Genomic DNA, 20,472 nt, shown 5'->3' with positions numbered 1-20,472 from the left:
CGTGGGGCCATGACTTCTGCAGGGGTCCTAAACACCCTAATTCAGTAGGAAGAGTCCTAAGAGGCTCTTCTGTGAGAGCAGGATCTGCCCAAGAGCATATGTGTGCTTGGAAAAACAGTATCCTGGATCACCACAGAGCAAAGAATTGCTCTGGGCAGAATTTAGATCAGGAATCAAGGAGGTGCCTCATATGGCAGGAGTTCCCGAAGGTGGACAAACCAGAAACCAAACTGATGAGATACACACATGTACCCCCAAGGTACAGGTTTTCCAGCTGGCCCTGTTTACAGAACAGAGAAGTCACTTGTAGATCCAGCCCCTATCTGACAACATACCCCCTGCCCAGTTTAGTCTGAAACTGTCCATGCAGTTGATGCCATGATAGGTACAAGCTCACCTTCTAGCACAAAGTGTCCCTCTACATGACCAGAGTCACACAGAAGCAGCTAAAAATAGCAATGCTGTTACTATATATATATATTTTTTAAAATATTTACATATTTTTTAAAATTGCTAAATTCTGTCTGAAGAGTTTTCTACAGCACTGCAGACTGCACCAGTCAAAGGCTGTTACACAAACTTCATCTGTACAGATAGAGATGCCAGTGTTACCCTGTGTTACACTTCATCAGCATCGAAATTCCCATCGTTTTCAATGGATGCTATATACCTGAAGGGCTACATCATGCAACTCTCCACTGGAGCCAGGTCATGTCTGATTGTCCAGGGGTACAAATGGAGAGGCAAACAAGAGGTGCCATCTTCATTTTGAGCCCTCATGCAGCCAGGGGCACATACAGAGTACAAAAACTGTCCCACCCCGTGTCCACCCAAATCTCTGTGCCTGATGTTTGCCTTTGGCTTCACACCATGAAGGTGAGGAAGGTCCATGGAAATTCAGTATCACCTTGGCTGATCCATGCCTCTGCCACCGAGCATGAGAATGGGGGTGTAATGTAACCAGGATTCAATTTACAAGGAAATAAGCTCATTTTTATTTTCAGACCTATATACATATATATGTATAAAAAAAAATTCCTCATTTTAAGCACATTCTCCCTTTGTTGAGAATATTTCACACACCGTAACAATGCCAAAAGCATTATATCATGTGTGATGTGTCCAACAGAAAAGCAAGCCAGCCTATAGAATGGCAAACCAATATAGTAACTAAAGCTGGAGGGAAATATTTTTTTAATACAGGAAGCTTTTCAAGGTTTTGAAAAATTTCCCTTCATATCAAGATGTAACCAAGGCTTTCAAAAGCTTCCAGATATTCACTGAAGCAGAGACCTGAACTTGAACTGCATCCCAGAAGAACATGCTACCCACTACTCAGTCAGGCTCCCTCTCCTCCTCCATTCCCAATTACTTAAATATTTCTACAAAGTGGAAAAGCGCTAAAGATGAGATCAGGAGACATCCAAGCCCACAGTTATAATCCTCTCCCAGGATATGAAACACCCGGGAAGGGCCATGAGCTTCCCACAGCCCAGCAGCCCTGATCGCTCTGATGCTGCCCATTCACCTCAGCTTCATAAACCAAAAACTGTGTTTCTGGCCAGGGACCCCTTTCCCACCTACAGTTCCACAAAAGTGAGCTCTGCAAAAAAAATAAATTAACAAAAACCCAATTATCTAAATTCTAGTAGGCTGAAAAAGTTAAATCAGAAAATTCTTGACCCTTTTACTAAAAGTAACACGAGGATTTCAGCTACAGAAAAGGAAAAAGGGTCCAGAACATTCCTGTCCTGTCTTTATTTCAGGATAAAAAATGTCCCTCAACAGTTCATCTAAACTGTCCTCAGGGGAGCAGGATAAATAAGGCTCTAGCGCAGAGTCAGAAGTTACCAGGACAGATCGGAGAAAATGGGTTAATTCTCGTTGGAGGAGGAAGGTTACATGATGACCCAGTTGGAGGTTTCTGGATGATGGAAGTATAAATAAGTGCCTGGACTGATTCCTTCTAGGCCTTTGGCACAGAAGAACAAGGAGATATGGGGCAAATCTCAAGAAATGTGAGGTTTAGAAACAAATGTTTCTAATCTGTGATGAAAGCACTGCTCTATGCTTTGAGCAATAGGGTGAAATTATTATTACAGTTGTGCTGTACATATTAAAATCCTTCACTTGTTTCCAAATTATTCATGAGCAATCCCTAATTTTTATGAATGCCTGCATAATTTACAATTTTATGAAGAGCCTGTATGAAGAAACGTCAGGTTTCTTCCACAACAAACCATGGTATGTTTAATTCACCATAAGACTTGCAGAGTTCAGTAACTCTGGTTTACTCTCTTAAATACTAATAACATGTAGCTTTTCCATTGCACTTTATAACTGCAAATCTCAGCTTTTCTAGGCAGACTAAATGGGATATTACCACCATCAAACTTTAGACACCTAACATGCCTATATTAGGACCCTCATCTTCTCTAACAGAGCCTCCAGACAGGTAGCAACAGCCACTAAAAGGGAAGAAAATCTTTTGGCATTGGCTGTACACAGAGTCTATACCTTTCCTCTTCTTTATTATTATCTCCTTTTTAACTGAGGGGAACAGTGAGGTACAGAGAGGGGAAGAAATTCAGCCCAGATCCCACAGCAAGTCACTTGAAGAACCAGGAGTAGGAATTAGGTTTTCTGATTCTTAGTTCACCGTGTTAGAGCTTCATAGTGCTTAGGCTAAAAGTCAGCAACTAAAAACATTATAGAAACTCTGTCTCAGCCTGTTAGTAATCCACCCAAGGAGGCTAATCTTGCCCCAAGTCAGCCATGATCTCATCATCAATTTTACATGCACAGTCTTTTCAGAGAACTACCCAGCATATTGTTTTAAAAGAAAATAAAAAATGGAAGGAAGTAAAGAGTCTCAATTGCTCTCATCAATATGTCCCATCTCCTGCCTCCCACTGGGCTACAGACATGGGATGCAATAATCAAACATGTCATTAGGTTTGCTAATTACAGTTATTAAATGCTAAAACAAACAGCTGATAATTTCTAATTGTTTTTCAAGGTGGGTTTTCATGGGCTTTGCTCTGATGTAGAGAGGCAAACAGATGGTCTAGTTATTAGTGCTCTGGAAAAAGGAGTCAGAAAAACACATGTTCTTCAGGGCACAAAGTACACTGAGAACAAATATTTAGCCATATATGTCTTGTATTCCTCCTACAAAATCCTGTGTTGATGGCCTTGCCTGTCAGTGGCTTGCTTGCTGGTTCTTCCCATCTCCCTTTCTTCTAGCCTATACAGAAACCATTGCTAAATTCAGCATTTGCTCCCAGAAGTAGGGTTACATCATTTTTCCTCCACAAATCATACAGGGGGTATCGCTGTGATGGCACAAGGCATCGTGATGCATACCACATTAAAAGAAAACATTAAAGAAACCTCAAAAAACCTGTATGGAAGCAGGCAGCAGAGTCAGTGACCTTCTGATGACCACTTTTCTGGTCAAGCCTGCAACCAAGAGGAAAGGGACTCCAGCCACAAGATGCCTATCCTGGCAGCTGCCTGAACTGACATCTTAATCCTCTAAGTGGTGGGCCCAAATGCTTCTGCCTATGGTGGCTCCAGCTGCCCACAGGTAAGTCAAGATGTTGGCCAACCCACAGCATTATTAATGTGAACTCTGTGTACAGGCCTTCCCAATTTCAAGCCCTGAGGGACATTCATCCCCGATAAGACACAAAAAGCTGAAATTCCAGCTTTGTGTAACCCTGTTTAGGACAGGAAATTACCAGTTTCCTTTAATGCAGACTTCTTGTATACAACAGATAATGATTTTATCGAGCTCTGTTTTCAAGCTGCATCTCTCCAGTCTTATCAGCCATTCTACCATGATACTTACCTGGTTGCATTTATCTGTCTTTAAGGGATTCAAGCCCTCTGCTTCCTTTTCCACTCTCTTTATCAGCATGAATTCACAAGGATTAACCATAGACACAGGCAAACGTCCACACACATAAAAGCTCGCGAGTCCCTTTTCTAAAGTCCTGCAACATGCCAACAACGGAGACAGGAGTAGTACACAGTGTCTCTGGCCTCCGTTCAGATGTCTACTGCAGTTCAAATGAATACGCTGCTTCATCTGACCCCTGCAGATCATAAGCTGATCAATCTTGATGTTGCAGACTCTGCTGAGACCATAAGTGAGTTTCCAGAGGAGCTGAAATACGCCTCAAAAGGTATTTCAGTCCAAAATATGGTGAAAAAATGAATGATAATGAAGAGAACTAGGAGACAGAACGAGGTCAGCTGATGTCAGGCACCTCGATAAAATGACAAACAATATGCTCTGGATTTCTAAATCTAATTGACAGACTTCCTAGGAAAGCAAAGTATCAAGGAGTTGGTATCCAGAGTCTTAAAATAATATTCCTTTCCCTGCCATAGCAGAGCTCTGTGAGAGTCTGCTTGCTACCAGACCTCCTGTGAACAGACTTCTATACTAAAACTCCTCCAGCTTCAAGAGGGACTAATGTGTTGTAAGGGTCATATATAGGATTAGCTGTATGACCACCCTCAAATTCAGTTGATTCCAAAGCAGGCAATTCTAGTGCAGCAGTGATGGAAATTTAAGCTTCCACAACAAGCCCACGTGCAAATTAACACAGCTGCAATGCAGTCACCAGGGCCTGATCCTCCAGTGTGTTGCTCTTTGCAGTATCCCTTATCCCAGAGTCAATTGCCTGAATCAAATCCTAATGGCCAACATTTGCAACATTACATTTAGGGTTAATGATTCCAAAAACAAGGCTGTATGTTCCCACCAGAAGATCCCTTGGCAGATCAGAGGCTGGAGACGGGATGCTCACCGCAGCCACTGGAGGATCCCGCTTCCCACCAGGTAGATTTGTTCCGCAATCACCCAGAGCCACTGCATGGATTTGAAGAGACCGCCTGTTGTGGCTTGTAATACACCTTTGCTGGTTTATGCAAGTATTTTGGCGTACTTCTTTAATTTTAAATGTTTATTTGCCAACAAGCCACTGGGAAAATTGTCTCATGTCCCACAAAGATATTGCCCCAGCAAAGCAAAACTAAGGACAAGTGAGACTCATTAAAACGAAGGAAGAGCTTCTTTGTGTGGAAGGCAAAACTTCCAGAGAGAGTTCATTTTTAACTCTGGAAGAAGCTGGTTTGCTGTGAAGTATCAAGGCAGAACCAGTACCCTCCTCTTCAACGCTGCCCCTTACTCACACCTATGCAAACCTCGCTGCCTTTTGCCCCAGCTGCAAATTAGGTTTTTTGATCTCACCTCCTGTATCACAGATGTGTGGGAATAGCTGTATATATTTAAAAAACAATAGAGAAACTGAACAAAATAAACCCCAAATCTTCTAAAGCAAAACACCCCACTGCACACCCTCTTGTCCCTGGAGAAGGGAAGGGAACAAAAACAGCATGCGGCGATGCAGTCACGCTGCTGATGGCGGTACTGACAGGTACCGCCATCCAACCTCATGCCATTGAGCGTAACGGTAGAAGCTGTACAGAATAAGGAGAAACAAAGGGAGGCCATATTCACCCTCATCTCACACTGTCTTCCTCATTTGAGATAAGCACAGAGAAACAGAGATGGCAAAGCTTCTGATGTTCATCAGCAAAGTGAAACGTGATAAACTGATTTAATATAACTGGCTGCTCAGGTTTGCCACAGCCCCAGCAGGTAAGTCCTCAACAGCTACAGCCAAGTAGAGGATCCTGCAAATTAATGAAAGTTCAGGAGAGAGTTCAAGCTCTTGGACTTACATAATTGCTATTAGGAAGTCTTTTTCCCCTCTGGTTTTAAGAAGAAATTCAGCCTAGAGCTGGAAAACACTAGCAGATGAAAATGTTTCTGAAATTGCACATTCCAGAAAAGTATTTCCATTTCAAATAGCCTACATTTTCCCACAAAAAAAGCATTAAAAAACCCCCAACAATTGCTAATACAGAGAGGATGTCCACTTGTGAATTTCAGTGCTTCTTGTCAGTTAAAATTGATTCCTTAGGAAAAAAAACATAGGCCTATGAACCAAAGCGCTTTCACAGAAATAAGGAAGTTTTCAGATGTGAAGAGTCTCCTTAGTGGAACAGAAGAGCACACCTTACTGCAAAATGACCAGAATGGCTGGTTGTTATCGTACTAATTATCTCAGGTGCTACTGTCACCTACCTGGGTCCTTATATTGATTTATAAGCTCCTAGCCTTGATTTCTCTATAAGGACAACTCTCGACTGCTTGTGTAAATGAAGAGGAGACCTTTGCTGAGACACATATGGAGCTCGCTGTGTCTTTAAGGACGAGAAAACCCTGTGAGCTGGAACAGGATGGGATGTATACAGACCTTCTTGCTTCACAGGCTCAGTTCCTTCCTCTTATTGTTATTTTGAAAGTCCCTACCATTAATTGAGAAGCTATACCTGTGTGACAGGATGCAGGGACCCATCGACCAGGAGGTGGTCAGAGTCCAGCACGTTTGGATGACACGCAGTCAATGACTTGCGATCCCACAAGTTCTTGCAAGTCTTTTTGGATAGAAATTTTGATTAGGTTGATTTTTTGCTCAGTTTTGTAAGGCACTTGAACCTTTCTGCCTCTCCACAAGGCAGCACAGGTTGCATCACTACTCTGACACATGCTAATTGAGGAAATACGTAAAGGAGAAATCTCCCTGCTCTGAGGAGATATTGGCGGATCTTGGCAAGCTGCTGGTGTCCGAGCGCCAGGACAGTAAGTGCTGGCACTGACTAGACATTCTCCATAGAAATTGTTTAATTTAGTCCATGGCTACAGTTAAAACATATGGAAAGAAATACGGCAACTGGTTCTGCACACTGCATTTACAACCTGTAAATGAAATCAGAAATCCCAGGAAACATTTTGATTTCTGCTTTAACCTTAGAGTCCCAATGAGGATATCTAAACACCCTCTATAGGTGAAGGCTCTTCTCTATCCTCAAAAACGACCTAACACTAAAAAAACAAACAACAAAAAACCCAGCAGGCTCAGACCTCATCAAAAGACCTGGAAACTTTACAGTCTAAACTTCCTTATTTTTTATTTCAAAGAAGAATCGGCAACAATGCAGCAGCAAATTCCAGATGAAAGCATGATGGCCCAAAACCACCAGGAAAATTCAATAGTCAGGCAACACTATGTCTTTCTAATAGCATATTTCCTCTTTTGGGAATTTCCGTTGATTTCAAACTACATCAGGGAATGGTATAAAATGGAAGACATTTTTCTGTAACAAAATATAGAAGAATTGTTGATGTTTCATTTGAAATTTCCATTCCAGAGGAAGAGGAGAATGGAAACTTTTAATTTAAATCAAAACTTTTTGTGCAAATACAAAATGTTTACAACATTCAAAAATTAAATATTTTGGTTAGTTCTATTCCCAACTCAATATAAATTCCAGTGTCTATAAATCAGTGTTTGAGACCCCCTGAAACCCAGATCTGAACTCTTCCAGTTCCCAGAGGGCCCTGGGGTCTCATTTCAACCCTTTCTCTGAAGAGTGAAGTGCATGCATTGCAGAAAAAACAAAAACATGCCCCTCCACATGTGGTCCCATGGGGCACTAAGTGACCTGTGGTGTCTTCAGACAAGTTTTTAGGAAGGTCAGTGTCTTCCCCTCTGAGCCTTCCTCTTTGATTCATCCTGCTGGCCTAAATTTAGTGAAACTTAATGGTAAAGTTGTCCTTTCATCTGATCTATTTACACCGACATTCCTCCTCTGAAAGACCTTTTGGGAAATCTGTCTCTGTTTTTCCTTCAGGCTCTAAGCCAGGCTCAGACGTCGCTGTGACCCAGCTCACGAGGCTTCTCCCAAGACATGTGGGGTTGGGGACAGTGGGCTTTTGAAGGATGGAGCTGGCCGAACTGTTACCGTATCCACTCCTCCCTGCTCCATGCCTTTTATTGCCCAAAGTCCACAGGAAAACCTCCTGCTTTGCTGAACACGCGTTGGGAGCTCTGCTTTTCACAGCTGCAGCAGCTCACCGGCTTATTACACCCTTCTGCCTTTTGCTGTTGATTCCTCCGTGCTCAACCACCCTCTCAGAAACCTGGCCAGCCTCTTCCTTTGTGCTCCTGCCTCGGCAGATGAGCAGACAGTACCTGGGTGACAGGCGGGAGCCCACGCGCTGCCGCTCTTCTGAGCCATCCGGGGAATGGGAAGTGCTGGGAAGGATCCTGAGAAACTCCTCTGGGTGGGACGTGGGGAAAGGGCAAATGCTTTCAGGCGCGGGGAGAGACCCACGGCATTAGTCAACTAACAAGCTTTTCATAGCCTAAGTGTATGAAAAGCTCCATGCACGGGAAGGGAACGTGATAACATGCTCCACTCCCTCTCCTGAGAGCCTCATATGCTTCCTCCGTATTGCAGTGATGGACAGAAAATCTCCTATAAATATAATCAAGCGGCTGAACAACATCCCAAGTTAAACCACTCTTCTAAAACAGCACCTGTGTTTCCTAGGAAAGAAGCGCAGCTTCCAAAATATTTCACCACCTCTCACTGAAAAAAAACACCTAAATAATCTACAAGCTGTTTTATTTCCTCTCCTCTGCGCTCATCTCCTTCTCAAGATACAAAAATCAGTCTCTGGCCTGTAGCTCGCTCCCTAATGGTTCCCAAAGCCATTCCATTGCTGGAAGCAACACAGTGAACCACCCAGGCAAAGCCAAGATTTTATGAGGGTTTAGGCAACAAGCAGGTGGCCAAAGCCTCCCCCCTGCCAACCCCCTGCTTAATCTGCTTCCACGAGGTCAGCGATGGAAGCAATCAGACGGCGATGGCGGGGATGCACCGACTGCTCAGGCCATCTCTCTGCTTACGAGTGCTGGAATGGCATTTTCAGGTGCTGTTTAGACGCACATGAACTTTGCTCGCGTTCAGTCTAGCTCATACATGAGGTCACTGGAAGAAATCAAGAACCAGTTCCAGGAAAAAATCCTAGCATTATCCACCCCTCAACTCTCCTGTGGCGCAGGGATGCGGATGCAGAGCCCCGCGCCTGCTGCTCGCTGCCGGCTGAGCCAGCCGAGGGGAAGCGCCAGGCACAGAGCCCCAGACAGCATTTAAGCTGGATGAATCCATGCCCAGCTAGTTAGAGCTGTATTTCAACTCTGAAATTAAGTGCACTTCTGAAAGCTTGAGTGCTCCTCTGAGATTACACGGCTGTGCAAGCAGGTCCTGTTGTGACTCCTCTGGAGCAGGCAGCAGCCGGTGTCACTTCCCTGCCTGTTCTGCCTGCTGCTCTGCATGGCCCAGGTGTGGAGCATCCACAACACCGAAACACAAAGCGTGGTATAGCCCCTGCCTGAAGGAGCTTGTTTGTTCTCTGCAGCTTTCCTGTCGAATCATGGACTAAAAACCAAGCTGGTGAGCCACAGCAGATGAGAAAAGAAATAAACTATGTAACTGAGATGTTCAGCTGAGACTTTGTGCACTGGTGTAAGGAGAACCCCCTTGACAACTTTACTGTACTGTTATCGTTAAAATTAACTGTAGTATAAAACTCTGAAGAAGACACAATAAAACTCTTGTTTTCCTCAAGGAAGCCTGATTACAAATGCGATGTGCTCCCAAAGTCTGTGCTAACTGCAGAATATATTTTTTTTTTTTGTCTTGCAAAGTCCAGCTATTCGATTTTTCTATTTCGGCAAACATTCTTCTGTGGTCAAAGCATAGTCTAGGAAGTTGTTCTATTTTAATTAAAAAGAACCTGGCCATCAGTTGAAGTGCTCAAATCCTTTTCTTAATCTGCTTTATTACAGCAACCCAGGGGAAGACTGGGCAGTACTTAAACTCTGGGCTGGAGGGTGATGCTGGGGCTACTGCAGTCAGACACCAGCAGCTCAGAGCATTTTATCTGCAAAGGCCCCTGACAATTGTTGCATGTAGTCGTTGCATTTGGAGACCATGGAGAGGAGGTGTAAATCCTAGGGCCGCTATCTAGCTAGCTGTGTCAGGAACAGGCACGTTTTGAGCAGATACAGGTCTGGAGGCTGGTGAGTCTACGAGGAGTGACCTGTCCCTTGCCTGCAGCGGATCACGGTGCGAAAGCCCGGGGGATCGTGTTGGCACTGCTTGTTTAACGGCCCCCCACAAGGCAAGCTTGGCTCAGGACAGCATCTAACGAGCTGATGATTTGGTGTGAGACCTTCTGGCTCCCAGCTGAACGCCGCCACTGTCAGTGGAAGGGGCTATATAAATGATCCAGACAGGTTATCGTTATTAAACATTCCGTGAATTACCAAATGATCCTGCAGTCATTTCCATGCAAAGCAACAGCAGGAGCCAAGAACTAAATTCCAGTACAGTCCCTGCATAAATTTCTCCCTTTCACTTCCCCAGAGCGCCCGGTTCAGCTTTGTGTTGCAAAAAAGTCTGCAGGTACGTTGTGTTTTTATGACTATGTTCCTCTCTTTGGAACAGTGAAAGACAACAACCACATAAAACATTTCAGGACATTCAGAATGAGACACCAGTGCGAGGTAAAGTAGTCCTGCATGTGAGTACTGTTGGGATGGTCTTGGGTTTTCACACAAGGCGTTTGGTGTCTCACAAACTTCCCTCAAAAGTCCTGGATTTTCAGGTCATTGGTCAGAAAGTTTAGGGTTTATAGAGCCATAAATCGTTTGCCCAAGTCACTGCTGGACTCATGATCCGTGGACCATTTAATTGTTGCTACATGGGAAGACATCTCACACCAACCATTACTCAAGGCAAAAGCTTCTCCTGCCTGGCCAGGCATCTCTGTGGCTCGGCAGGGTGACAAGCCCCATCCTCACAGGTCCTGCTCCAGCAGCCAAGGAGGCAGAGCCCGGGCACCAACGGCCTCGCTGCTGCTCTCCTCCCCTCTGCAGTCAGCATTACTGCGGAGACGAAGGAAACAAAAAGCAAAGACCGCAAACAAGGGGGCTGGCTGCTTTTGATGCAGGTTTTCTCATTGCAACAGGGAGGATCACCAAAAGCAGCTTGAATGGTTTGCAATCATCAGAAACGCTGGCACTGGAAATACCCCGGTTTTATGCTGCCAATTTGAGTGACTTCATGCAAGATTATGATCACTTCAGACTTTCTCTTCCCCTTCTCCCTGACAAGTTGTAATTCACCCCAGAAACAATATCATTCAAGCCATTCTCAAAGACTTTTCCATATTGTCTAGTCCTCATCCACCCCCAGGTCCTCAAGATTTGTCTCCTGAATGAAGGCTGTAAATCTTTGTACAGGATGGCAGGAGATCTTTGAGCGTCTGAGTCATTATGTAAATGCAGCATCAGTGGCACTTTTAACTGCAAGTTGATTGGGATTTCAAATGAAACACCAGTGATTTACAGGTCTGAGTGCTTCCTACAAACAGGAATTAATGCTATTTACTGACCTTGAACCCAAAGCAGGATCCCTGAACCATTCTGAATGCCGAGACAGCACAGGTCTGGGCTGGAGCTGAGAAGCTGCATTTCATCCCACCTGTGCTGCCCATTACCTGTTTCTCAGAATATGAAGAAAATCACCATAGGCCAGTTTCCAACACTCTGAGTATTACTGGATAGCCCTGTTCCACATACAGCCCTTTTCTTAGCAGAAGACCTAATTTAACTACTACCAAGTCCAAACACAAAACTGGTCCCTCGTGACTCTGCACCACCATAAGGACAAGGATGCGGCAGGCAGTGCTTGTGCTGGGCTAGAGGGATCCAGAAAAGATGTACTCACCTGACACGAAGGCCACTTTTTCCTTTAGTATAGGAAGGACATCAGCTGCTTTTAAACCATCATTTCGAAAAGAACCTGCAAAACAGAGGAAAACAGGAAAGCCACATTAGAAGAGAGCATGTCCTTGCTCTCAGCTTCACAGACACTCTGTGTTTCTCAAAATCAGACTGGAGCAAGTCTGTAAATTACATAAAAGCACCAAGAGACAGACCCTAATGGCTGATTGATACACAAACAGCATTAGCATCGACAGAGATATGTTTGTAAAAAGAAAATACAGAGAATCAACTCATCACTTTATCCTTCAGAAGTTCTGACAGGTTAACAAATTTCCCACCAAGGAACCAGATTTATCCCTGCTGCCTTTTTCACAGACCATACTATCGAGCCTGGGAGATGCCCAGCTTGTACAACAAGCCAGGAGCTTTCTCCCTTCACTGTTTTGAACACAGTCCAGGCAAAATTACAGGGAATGTTACAACACATACATACACATCCATTTAGCATCAGCCCTTGAGACAGATTTGCACAGGGGCTGGCTTAAAAAAGGCTTTTCCGCTTCCCCTCTTTCTGCTCCACACAGCACGGCTGGAGATGGAATGGCTCAAGGTAGGGACCATGCTCAGAGGGAAGACATGTTCCTTATGAGCCAGCCAAAGTTCTCCCTGGGTAAGGAGTGGCTTGAAGCCACAGTGCATCCTCATGTAATTCATGCTGTTTGATTACATGTTACATACACCTGCATAGGCCATTTGCCTTCTTTCCAGTGCCAAATTATTTCATGTGTCCTCAAAGTTCACCAAAGAAATCCCAGATTTTCACTCTCCCGGAAGCCTTAGGAAAAGAACTGCTGATGGTTTCAGACACCAGCAGCATCTTTCTGCTTTGCAGAAGACCAGCAGTAACAGATCACCCAACAGCAGGCCAGACAGTGCTATTCCACCAGCGCTATTACAAAACAAAAGGTGGATTTGAAGGACATCTTTGCAGTTGCTCTGAAAAATAGCTCATCCATCACTGGGTAGTGAATACCCATCACTAGAAGTAATCTTCAATATGGCCTTAAATCTATTCCAGCTCGTCAAAGAGTACAACACATATGAAACCCTGTATTTTTACTTTCTGCCTTTCACAGGCAGGCAGCAACCACCATTCTTCTGAGATGGTACCAGGGCAAGAGAGTCTTCTCACTAAGCAGCTTTCTTGACTGGCTAGAAACAGGTCAGCATTGCTCCAGCCGTCACACCTTCCTTACTGAACACAGCAGATGACACCTGACCATCTGGGTCTGAAAGTGGGAAAGGGGATAAAAGCTGCTCCTGTATAGAATCATAGAATGCTTTGGGATGGAAGGGACCTTTAAAGGTCAGCTAGTCCATCCCCCCTGCAATGGGCAGGGACATCTTCTCCTAGATCAGGTTGCTCAGAGCCCCATCCACCCTGGCCTTGAATGTTTCCAGGATGGGGCATCTACCACCTCTCTGGGCAACCGGTTCCAGTGTTTCACCACTATATTATTTTTGATATAGATGGTATATTGTCATCTATTTCTTGCATCGTGCAGCCTGAAAAGGTACAGTGGTTTGATTCATGCAGACACATGGAACAGACAGGATGAAGACCATAACAGCCGTTTTCACCTTCAGATGAACCTGCATACCTACAAGTATTATTATTATTATTATTATTATTATTATTATTATTATTATTATTATTATTGAGTTACTGTTAATGGCAAATGAGGTAGCATTTGCCATTCACAGTCAGCTTGTGCAACGAGACTGTCTTGTGCATTCAAATACGTCCCTCACCAGTGACCGATTGCTACAACTACCCCTCTATGGCCCCCCATGCTCTCAGGTGTCACTTCTGTGACACTCAGCTCCAGAAGAAGCGAAGCAAGCTCGCCAGCTGAGCCTACGCTCATGAAAATCAGCACACAACGGAGTGAGGTAATTCAATGCAAGGCCAAGACCAAAGTAACTGCAATTTGAGCAGGCACTGGAGCACGGTCCTGAGAGATCCCTAAAGAGCACTTTGTGTTAGTAAAGTGGTTTGGGACCAGGGAAACTAGTCCTGGTTGCTGAACTCTTTTTGTGTTCAAGCAAGCAGGCCTTTGGGCACTCTGTGTTTAATATGTGAGACTTTGCTATTAACTTATCCTCTTAACAAGAATAACCTCTCAGATCCCAGGGTGTGGCTAGCTCTCACATCAAAGGCAGGAACCTTTCAGGCACACGCAACGTTTGGAATTTAAGGAGCTCTGTATATAAGCATCTCATCCAACAGTGAAGCAAATGAGAACAGCCAATGTACTAGACACATCATGATGGCTCGAAGACACTGAAGCAGAGTACTGGGCCAAATTTCTCCAGCTGCAAGATCAGCAGTGTCAGTGCACGCTGAGTTTTGGCCAATATTTGTTAAATTTGTCAAGGAAACAGCAAAGTCAATTCTTAGGCACTTAACTGTGCACTAGACATTATACAACTGAAGTCTTAGTGAACATTACCAAAAAAATGTCAGTGGGTGAGGTATTCCTGTACGTAAAACACACAATAAGGACTTCCTAGCAAGAGCCCACTATACTGAGGGCTGAAGGACAATTTTAAACACTCTCCACAAGGAAGGATTGCATCTCACAGATGTAATACGCATGGAGACCAGGAGAAAAATGTATGACTTTTAAAGATGATCACCTCGTGAGCTGAAGCAGGGCAGGCTGCAGGCAAGGGGCTCACTGCTCACAGCCCTGATGTCCTGACTGTGCCCAGGAAAGGCAAGAAAAGACACAAATGGGGACAGTGCTGCCAGCAGGTGTTTTCACCTTTCTCAGTATCCCCCAGAACAGGTCAGTCATGCTCCAAAATGATGAAGGAATTGGAAAATTGTGAGCCTGTCCTACAGCCAATTCCCAAGAGCTGCAAAACTTCCCTCGGGATGAGGGACGAAACTCCTGAAGGCAGATCAGTGCCTAAAGCAATGCCCCCGCTCTGGGTGATGTACATGCTCACCCAAGTGGTAGCTCATGGCCCACAGATGAGGGAGGCCACGGTCCCTGCTTTCAGAGGTCACTCCTGACAAAATCCTCACGTTAGCAGCTACGTCTCAGAGCATGTTGTCAGGTTTTCCAGCAAGGGCTGGGGAAATAGATGCATAAATGGGAAAGCCAATGGCTGTAATAAGGGCTCCAAAAGCAACAGCAAATCTGTCTCCAAGAGGGCCCAGCACAGCAATGATGCATTCCCCAGTTCATAAGTTATTATAAGCATACCCCTAATAATGCTCATTTTCGCCCTATCCCCCACCTGTTTCTAATACATTTGTTTTGTTTGTTTGCATGCTGGATCCGAAGCCATGTCTTTATAGGATCATCTAATTTTTGCCGCAGAGCACCAGGTATAAAACTATCTAGCCGGTTCATTCCTAGATGATGCCGATGGCTGTACTTTGTATCCTGCCCTACACCTCTCTCCTACCCCTGTAAGACCCAAGCCCTTCTGTGGCAGAAAGATAGAGAAGGACAGACGGATGAAGGAAGGGCAGGCTGAACACTGAGCCATCCTGCCCATTGTCCATGCACGGGTTTGCTGGTTCACCATCATCATAAGCATGGGACTACACAACAGTGCCCCTCTTGCGCTTCTACCTGCAAGTCTCACCATGGTCTGCAAAGAAGCTTGAGCATCGCAACTGCCAAAGGAGAGGCGCAGAGAGCACGGTGCCATGTCCCAGTCACCCTGCAGCCCCTCACACATTATCACATCCTGGCTTAGTGTGCTATCCACATAGCGGGGACACTATGACTATCCACAAACTTTTATTACTCTAGTGACAAGAGAAGAAAACACACCATGCCTGCAGGAGAAGCTAACAGAATAATGTATTCTTGTAAACTTGGAAGCGCTGAAAAATTTAAAAAGTGAATCCTCGGCATGGCTGAGTCACGTTTCAGGGCAGAGCAGCATCGCACATGCACAGCCCATCTCCTAGCAAGGATTCCCTGCACGGCAGAAGCAGCTCACACTTTTAGGTGAGATACTGTAATGAGAAGCCAGCTGGGTGAGACGGGAAGCTTAGGGCATGCTTCCACATTAAATGCAGCAAACCTGAAATTGAGAAGAGAAAAGTCCTTTTTCCCTGCACAAATGCCTCATTTGGCCTGGGGAACTTGCTGCCGCAGGACACCGAAGTCAGCAGCTCAAGGGGCTTCCTGAACGGGTTAGAGATCTGCAAACAACAAATATCTCCAGGGAACTGTAAAGATTAATAAAATAAGCAAGAGTTTTGGAAAGAATATAAGCCTACAGACTTTGGAGTGAAAGTCAAACTCTAACTCTTGGGGTGAAATATGAATTTTCCTTGGAGAGAACCCTGCAGGCTTTAGGATTTCTTTCTCTAAGCAGAGTGCAGGGCCTCTGTTGGAGACACCATCTTGGGCTAGATCGACCCATGCTCTGCTCCAGAGTGGCTTTTCCTAGAAAAGCTTCAGTTCTAATCTAAAAATGCAGCTCTTGGCTTCAAATAAAGATCAGCTGCTGGAAATATGGAAATACTTTCTATACTTAAAAAAAGTATGCGTAGGCAAGAAGGCGGCCTCCTGTCAGAGCACTGCATGGGGCTTAATCACTTGGCTCCTGATGCCTTCAGCGCGAGTTGTTCATCCCAAGTCCCATGCAATGTTTCAGGAAAGGCAGCCCACATTCTCGTAGTTCTCAGAACAGATTTGACTATTTAAAAACTTTGGCATGAAGTTTCTTTAACCAAACAAAACTGAACTCCTTGGGCTAAACCCATCCCTCAAGGAACTCTACTGGAATCCAGGAGGCAGCAGTAGGATTAATCTGGTCCATATTGTTTCTTTCTTCTTCCCTCAGTAAAGGCCTCTCCTGTATTTCTTCCCCCTCTCCCCTGGTTTTTGGAGCAGTTATCTCCTCGGTTTATCATAGCCTATTTGCCTTCCTGCCTCTGTTTTTTTTTTCCCCTCAAAGCCTCAGTGGATTTTATTTTTGTTTGCAGTGTAGTAGCATCTTGCTTTTCTACAACATACAAACAGAAGGAATGTCTGATGTGAGCAGAGAGAGGCAGAACAAAGGAGACTTTATTATACCCATTGTAGCATTTGCAAACTGAGACACAGAGAGATTGACTTGTCCTGTGTCAGACAGAAAGTTTGTGCAGAGCTGAACTCTCATTTCCCCAATGCTTCCCCAATGCTTTTCTCATACAACCATCCCTTTGTTTTCTGGCAGAATATAATCCTCCTTTTTCTTCTCTTTACACTTCTTGCTTCCTCCTCCTGCCCTTCTCTCTCCATTATTCCTTCTTTCTGCATTTCTGCCTCAAATATTTACTTTTTGTGTGTGCTGAACCCTCTTTAACCCCTTCCTTCCTTTCCTGCACGCTATTGTCTGTCCCTGCAGGGCTGTGAGCCTTCCTAGTTTGATTTCTCTGATTTTCTACAGACCATGGAGAGGGGCTTAGCCGAGGGCTGCCGGGGCCTTTGCCGCTGGGATTTTCTGGCTGAGGCTCATTGGTTCAGAGGCAGAGAGACCACAGCATGGCACAAGCATTTGGTTGAATAGAAGCAACATGTGCTCCGGACTAGTATTTTAGCACCATCTGGCAGAGATAAATGGGGCTGGACACTCTGCATCTGCCGATCACTCCTCTGCGGATGACAGCCTGATCCCTGATGCAAAGAAAGAGCATTTTAGTGCCCTGAGCCTCCCAGGAGCCTGCGAGGCTCTCCTGCTGCCCTTCCCTGCTGCAGGCAGCAGAAGAGCAGGTTTTGACTTCATGAAGAAAGGAAGGAAGGAAGGAAGGAAGGAAGGAAGGATTGAATTGAATCTAAAGGCAGCACCAGCCAGAAAGAATACAAAATTAATCTGTAAATATCATTACCAACTATTATTGAAGATTAATTCAGAGCTATATACTCCATAATAACAGAATAACAAAGGTTATTATTCTCCTTAATAACCAATAAAAACCAATACGTGGCCTCACAGGAAGCATTTATTGCAGGTCAGAGTGCAGCAGGGTAGGGTGAAAGGCAGGCTGAACTAACACTATAGCCCCCGGGGAAGGGATGGCGGCTGTCCCTCTCCATCCCAGGTTCACTTTCTTAAGAACTTCTCATCTGGTGCTCCTGACATGTCCACCCCTCGTAAACGAATGAGTGCAGCAAACAGACCATCTGCATTCAACATACCTTGAGCAGTAAGCATGGCCACAGCATGCAATGCTCATCTGGGGAGACCAGCAAAAGCTAACACGGACATTGCAGATATTTTCCGTGGAAACCCAGCTGGCATTGGCTGTGTTTCTTACCCCGTGCAGAGCAGGGGCTAGAGCTTGCTTTCAGCTCTGCAATGGAAATGTAAATAATCCCTGGGACCTTCGTAGACTTGTGATGGCTTTCCTGCTATATAACTGAAGACCCACACAGCATTTAAGCTTGTGGTTGAAGTCTACTTATTTCTGCATAAGTAAGTGTATATAAACACAGGATTACAGACCTAAAGGTATGCAAAGTGCCTAACAGGTACCTGATAGAGGATCCAACCATAAATCTGCTATGAATCTGATTTCTGGTACTCCTGTTAGTCTTATACAGAGTAAATGTTTTTATGCCACCAGATCTAGTGTGCAGACTGACACACAGACCCATGCCATAGCCTCAAAAGTTGCAAGAACCATGGACACCAAATAGATGATCTGCACAGAAGACTAATCCCACTGCACTACATGCCAAGCACTTTATCCCAGCTGAGACAAAAATTATACTCATTACATTACTGCATTTATTCTAAAATGAAAAGATGAATGTTGTTTTTATATGTAATACTTAGGCTCAGTCCAAGACTAATATTATTTTCTCTGTGTTTCCTTATTCTGTCCTGCCTTTTATTAATTATACACCACTACTGCTTGCTGGAACATCCTTCTGGTCACAGCTATTGGGTGGCAATACTACAGGCTACCTCTGCTTCCAAGTTTTGCCAGTGCTTGTCAGAGGTCCAGCAGCTTTTCAGCCCCCTCTACACCGACAGGTCAGTCCCTCTGATTTCCCACTGCTTGAATCCCTGCGAAGGGAGAGCCACTGCCAGCACAGCCCCCTTCCCTCCCCTGCCTGTAACACCAAGAGAGGCAGGGCTGGGGTTTGGGGGAGCTTGCTAATTGCTGAGATTGTTATTCCTTCCACGAGGTACTTGGCAGCGTCGAGCCTCCCAGCACAGCCTTTGAATGTCCACACATTTAAACAGTAGCCTCAGCTTGAAAGCACGCCAAAGAATAGGCAAGGCTTCAAGAAAGATACAGACGCTTGAAGCAAGCATGCAAATTCATTAGCCTCTGTGCACATGTGGCCTCTAATAAGCTGTGTTCAGCATCTGAAGCCTAAAACATCGCACCCTGTGCATCCCACCTAAGCCAACAGCCAGGCTTTGCCTTTTCATACGGGGCACAAAACCATTCAAAGCATCAGAAGGATACCGAATTAATGCACAATCTGTGGTAAAGGCTCTGCTTCATCTCCATCCGTGGGGGATTTTATTCATTTCATTTTAAACATACACTAATAGAGATGCTAAGAGAATGCAATGACTGTGAGTCAATCTTTCACACATTTCCTTTTTTATTTTCATCAGGACTTTGGAATCAGGCTGAGATCTTCCAGTGCTTACCCTTAGAAAAATAATTAGACATTATAGGTAGCCCCGTGGATTCCACATCTGACTGCCAGTCAAAAGACTTGGCTCTATTTGTGGTTCTGCTTCTAAATTGCTTTGTGATCCTGAACAAGCTGTTTTAACTGTGCTAGATCTTGGTTTTCCTCTCTACAGAACAGAAATAATGACTGCCCACATTAGTAAAGCACAGTCAGGTCCACAGACCTCAAAAGCACCTTAAAAACATGAATTAATTTTGTCTCAAAAAACCTTTCTGAGGCAGGGAACTGTTGCAGTGTACTTTTATAGATAGGCAAAAATGGGGCACCAACAGTAGAAAAGACCTGCTCTGGTGATCACAGAAAGGACTTTTGGGGCAGGAAAGGAAGACATTAAGAGAACTGGAAAAATTAGGTCATCTGACACAAAATCCTGTGTTTTATTTCGTAAGTGTGCAAGGGATGGATGTGCTGCCCCAGAGGGAAATAAGTGTATTCAGCACCTTCAGCTTTTAGTCATTAAGTGTCTTGCTGTAGATTGCACTACACGTCAGTGACCACCCAGATGCAACAGTCTTTTATAGTGCTAATAAAGAGCTATGGGCCATTTGTAATCTGAAGTCACATTTTAAGCATGGCCATGGTTTCTACACAAGCCTAGTATGCATATGTATTTTCTTTTCATTTCACTCCTCTCTCAATTACAATTGGATTCCTTATGGAAACATTCCTCAGAATTTTATGATCCTGTAAAAAGTTTAGACCTGCTGATGGATTCCTGTAGGAAGGACGCAAGTCCTCTGTGAAGTTGTAGAGGTTGGGCACCCAGGATCTCATCCTCTATTAAATTCTGGACAGTAGAATAATTTCCTTTAGCTGGCACTGGTTTAGTCGACAGGCTTTTTCCAAAAAACTGCAGCAGGGCATCTCCCAGCACCTGTCACGTATCAGTGACATGCTTAGGGCTTCCCATCCATCTCTCAGAAAGCCTCCCTCTCGGATCCTGGAGGTCCCCAGCCGCCAGTAACTTCGCCGGGACAAAAAAATAAAATAAAATATCTAATTATGTACAACATTCA

General features: G+C 44.6%; 1 protein-coding gene across 1 annotated transcript in view; it reads right to left on the bottom strand.

Annotated features, from left to right (window-relative positions):
• Positions 1–20,472, bottom strand: part of KALRN (kalirin RhoGEF kinase) — a gene marked incomplete at its 5' end in the record, with an annotated part of 528,347 nt that overhangs the window by 349,994 nt on the left and 157,881 nt on the right. The window contains one exon of the mRNA XM_082311480.1: positions 11,722–11,796. Coding sequence (XP_082167606.1) covers positions 11,722–11,796 — 75 coding nt within the window. The remainder of the gene's footprint in view (positions 1–11,721; positions 11,797–20,472) is intronic.

The sequence above is a fragment of the Platalea leucorodia genome (assembly GCF_965183815.1).
Source record: "Platalea leucorodia genome assembly, chromosome: 5".
NCBI lineage: Eukaryota > Metazoa > Chordata > Aves > Pelecaniformes > Threskiornithidae > Platalea > Platalea leucorodia.
Note: the sequence above shows the minus strand (reverse complement) of the source record. Positions and strands in the feature narration are given on the sequence as shown.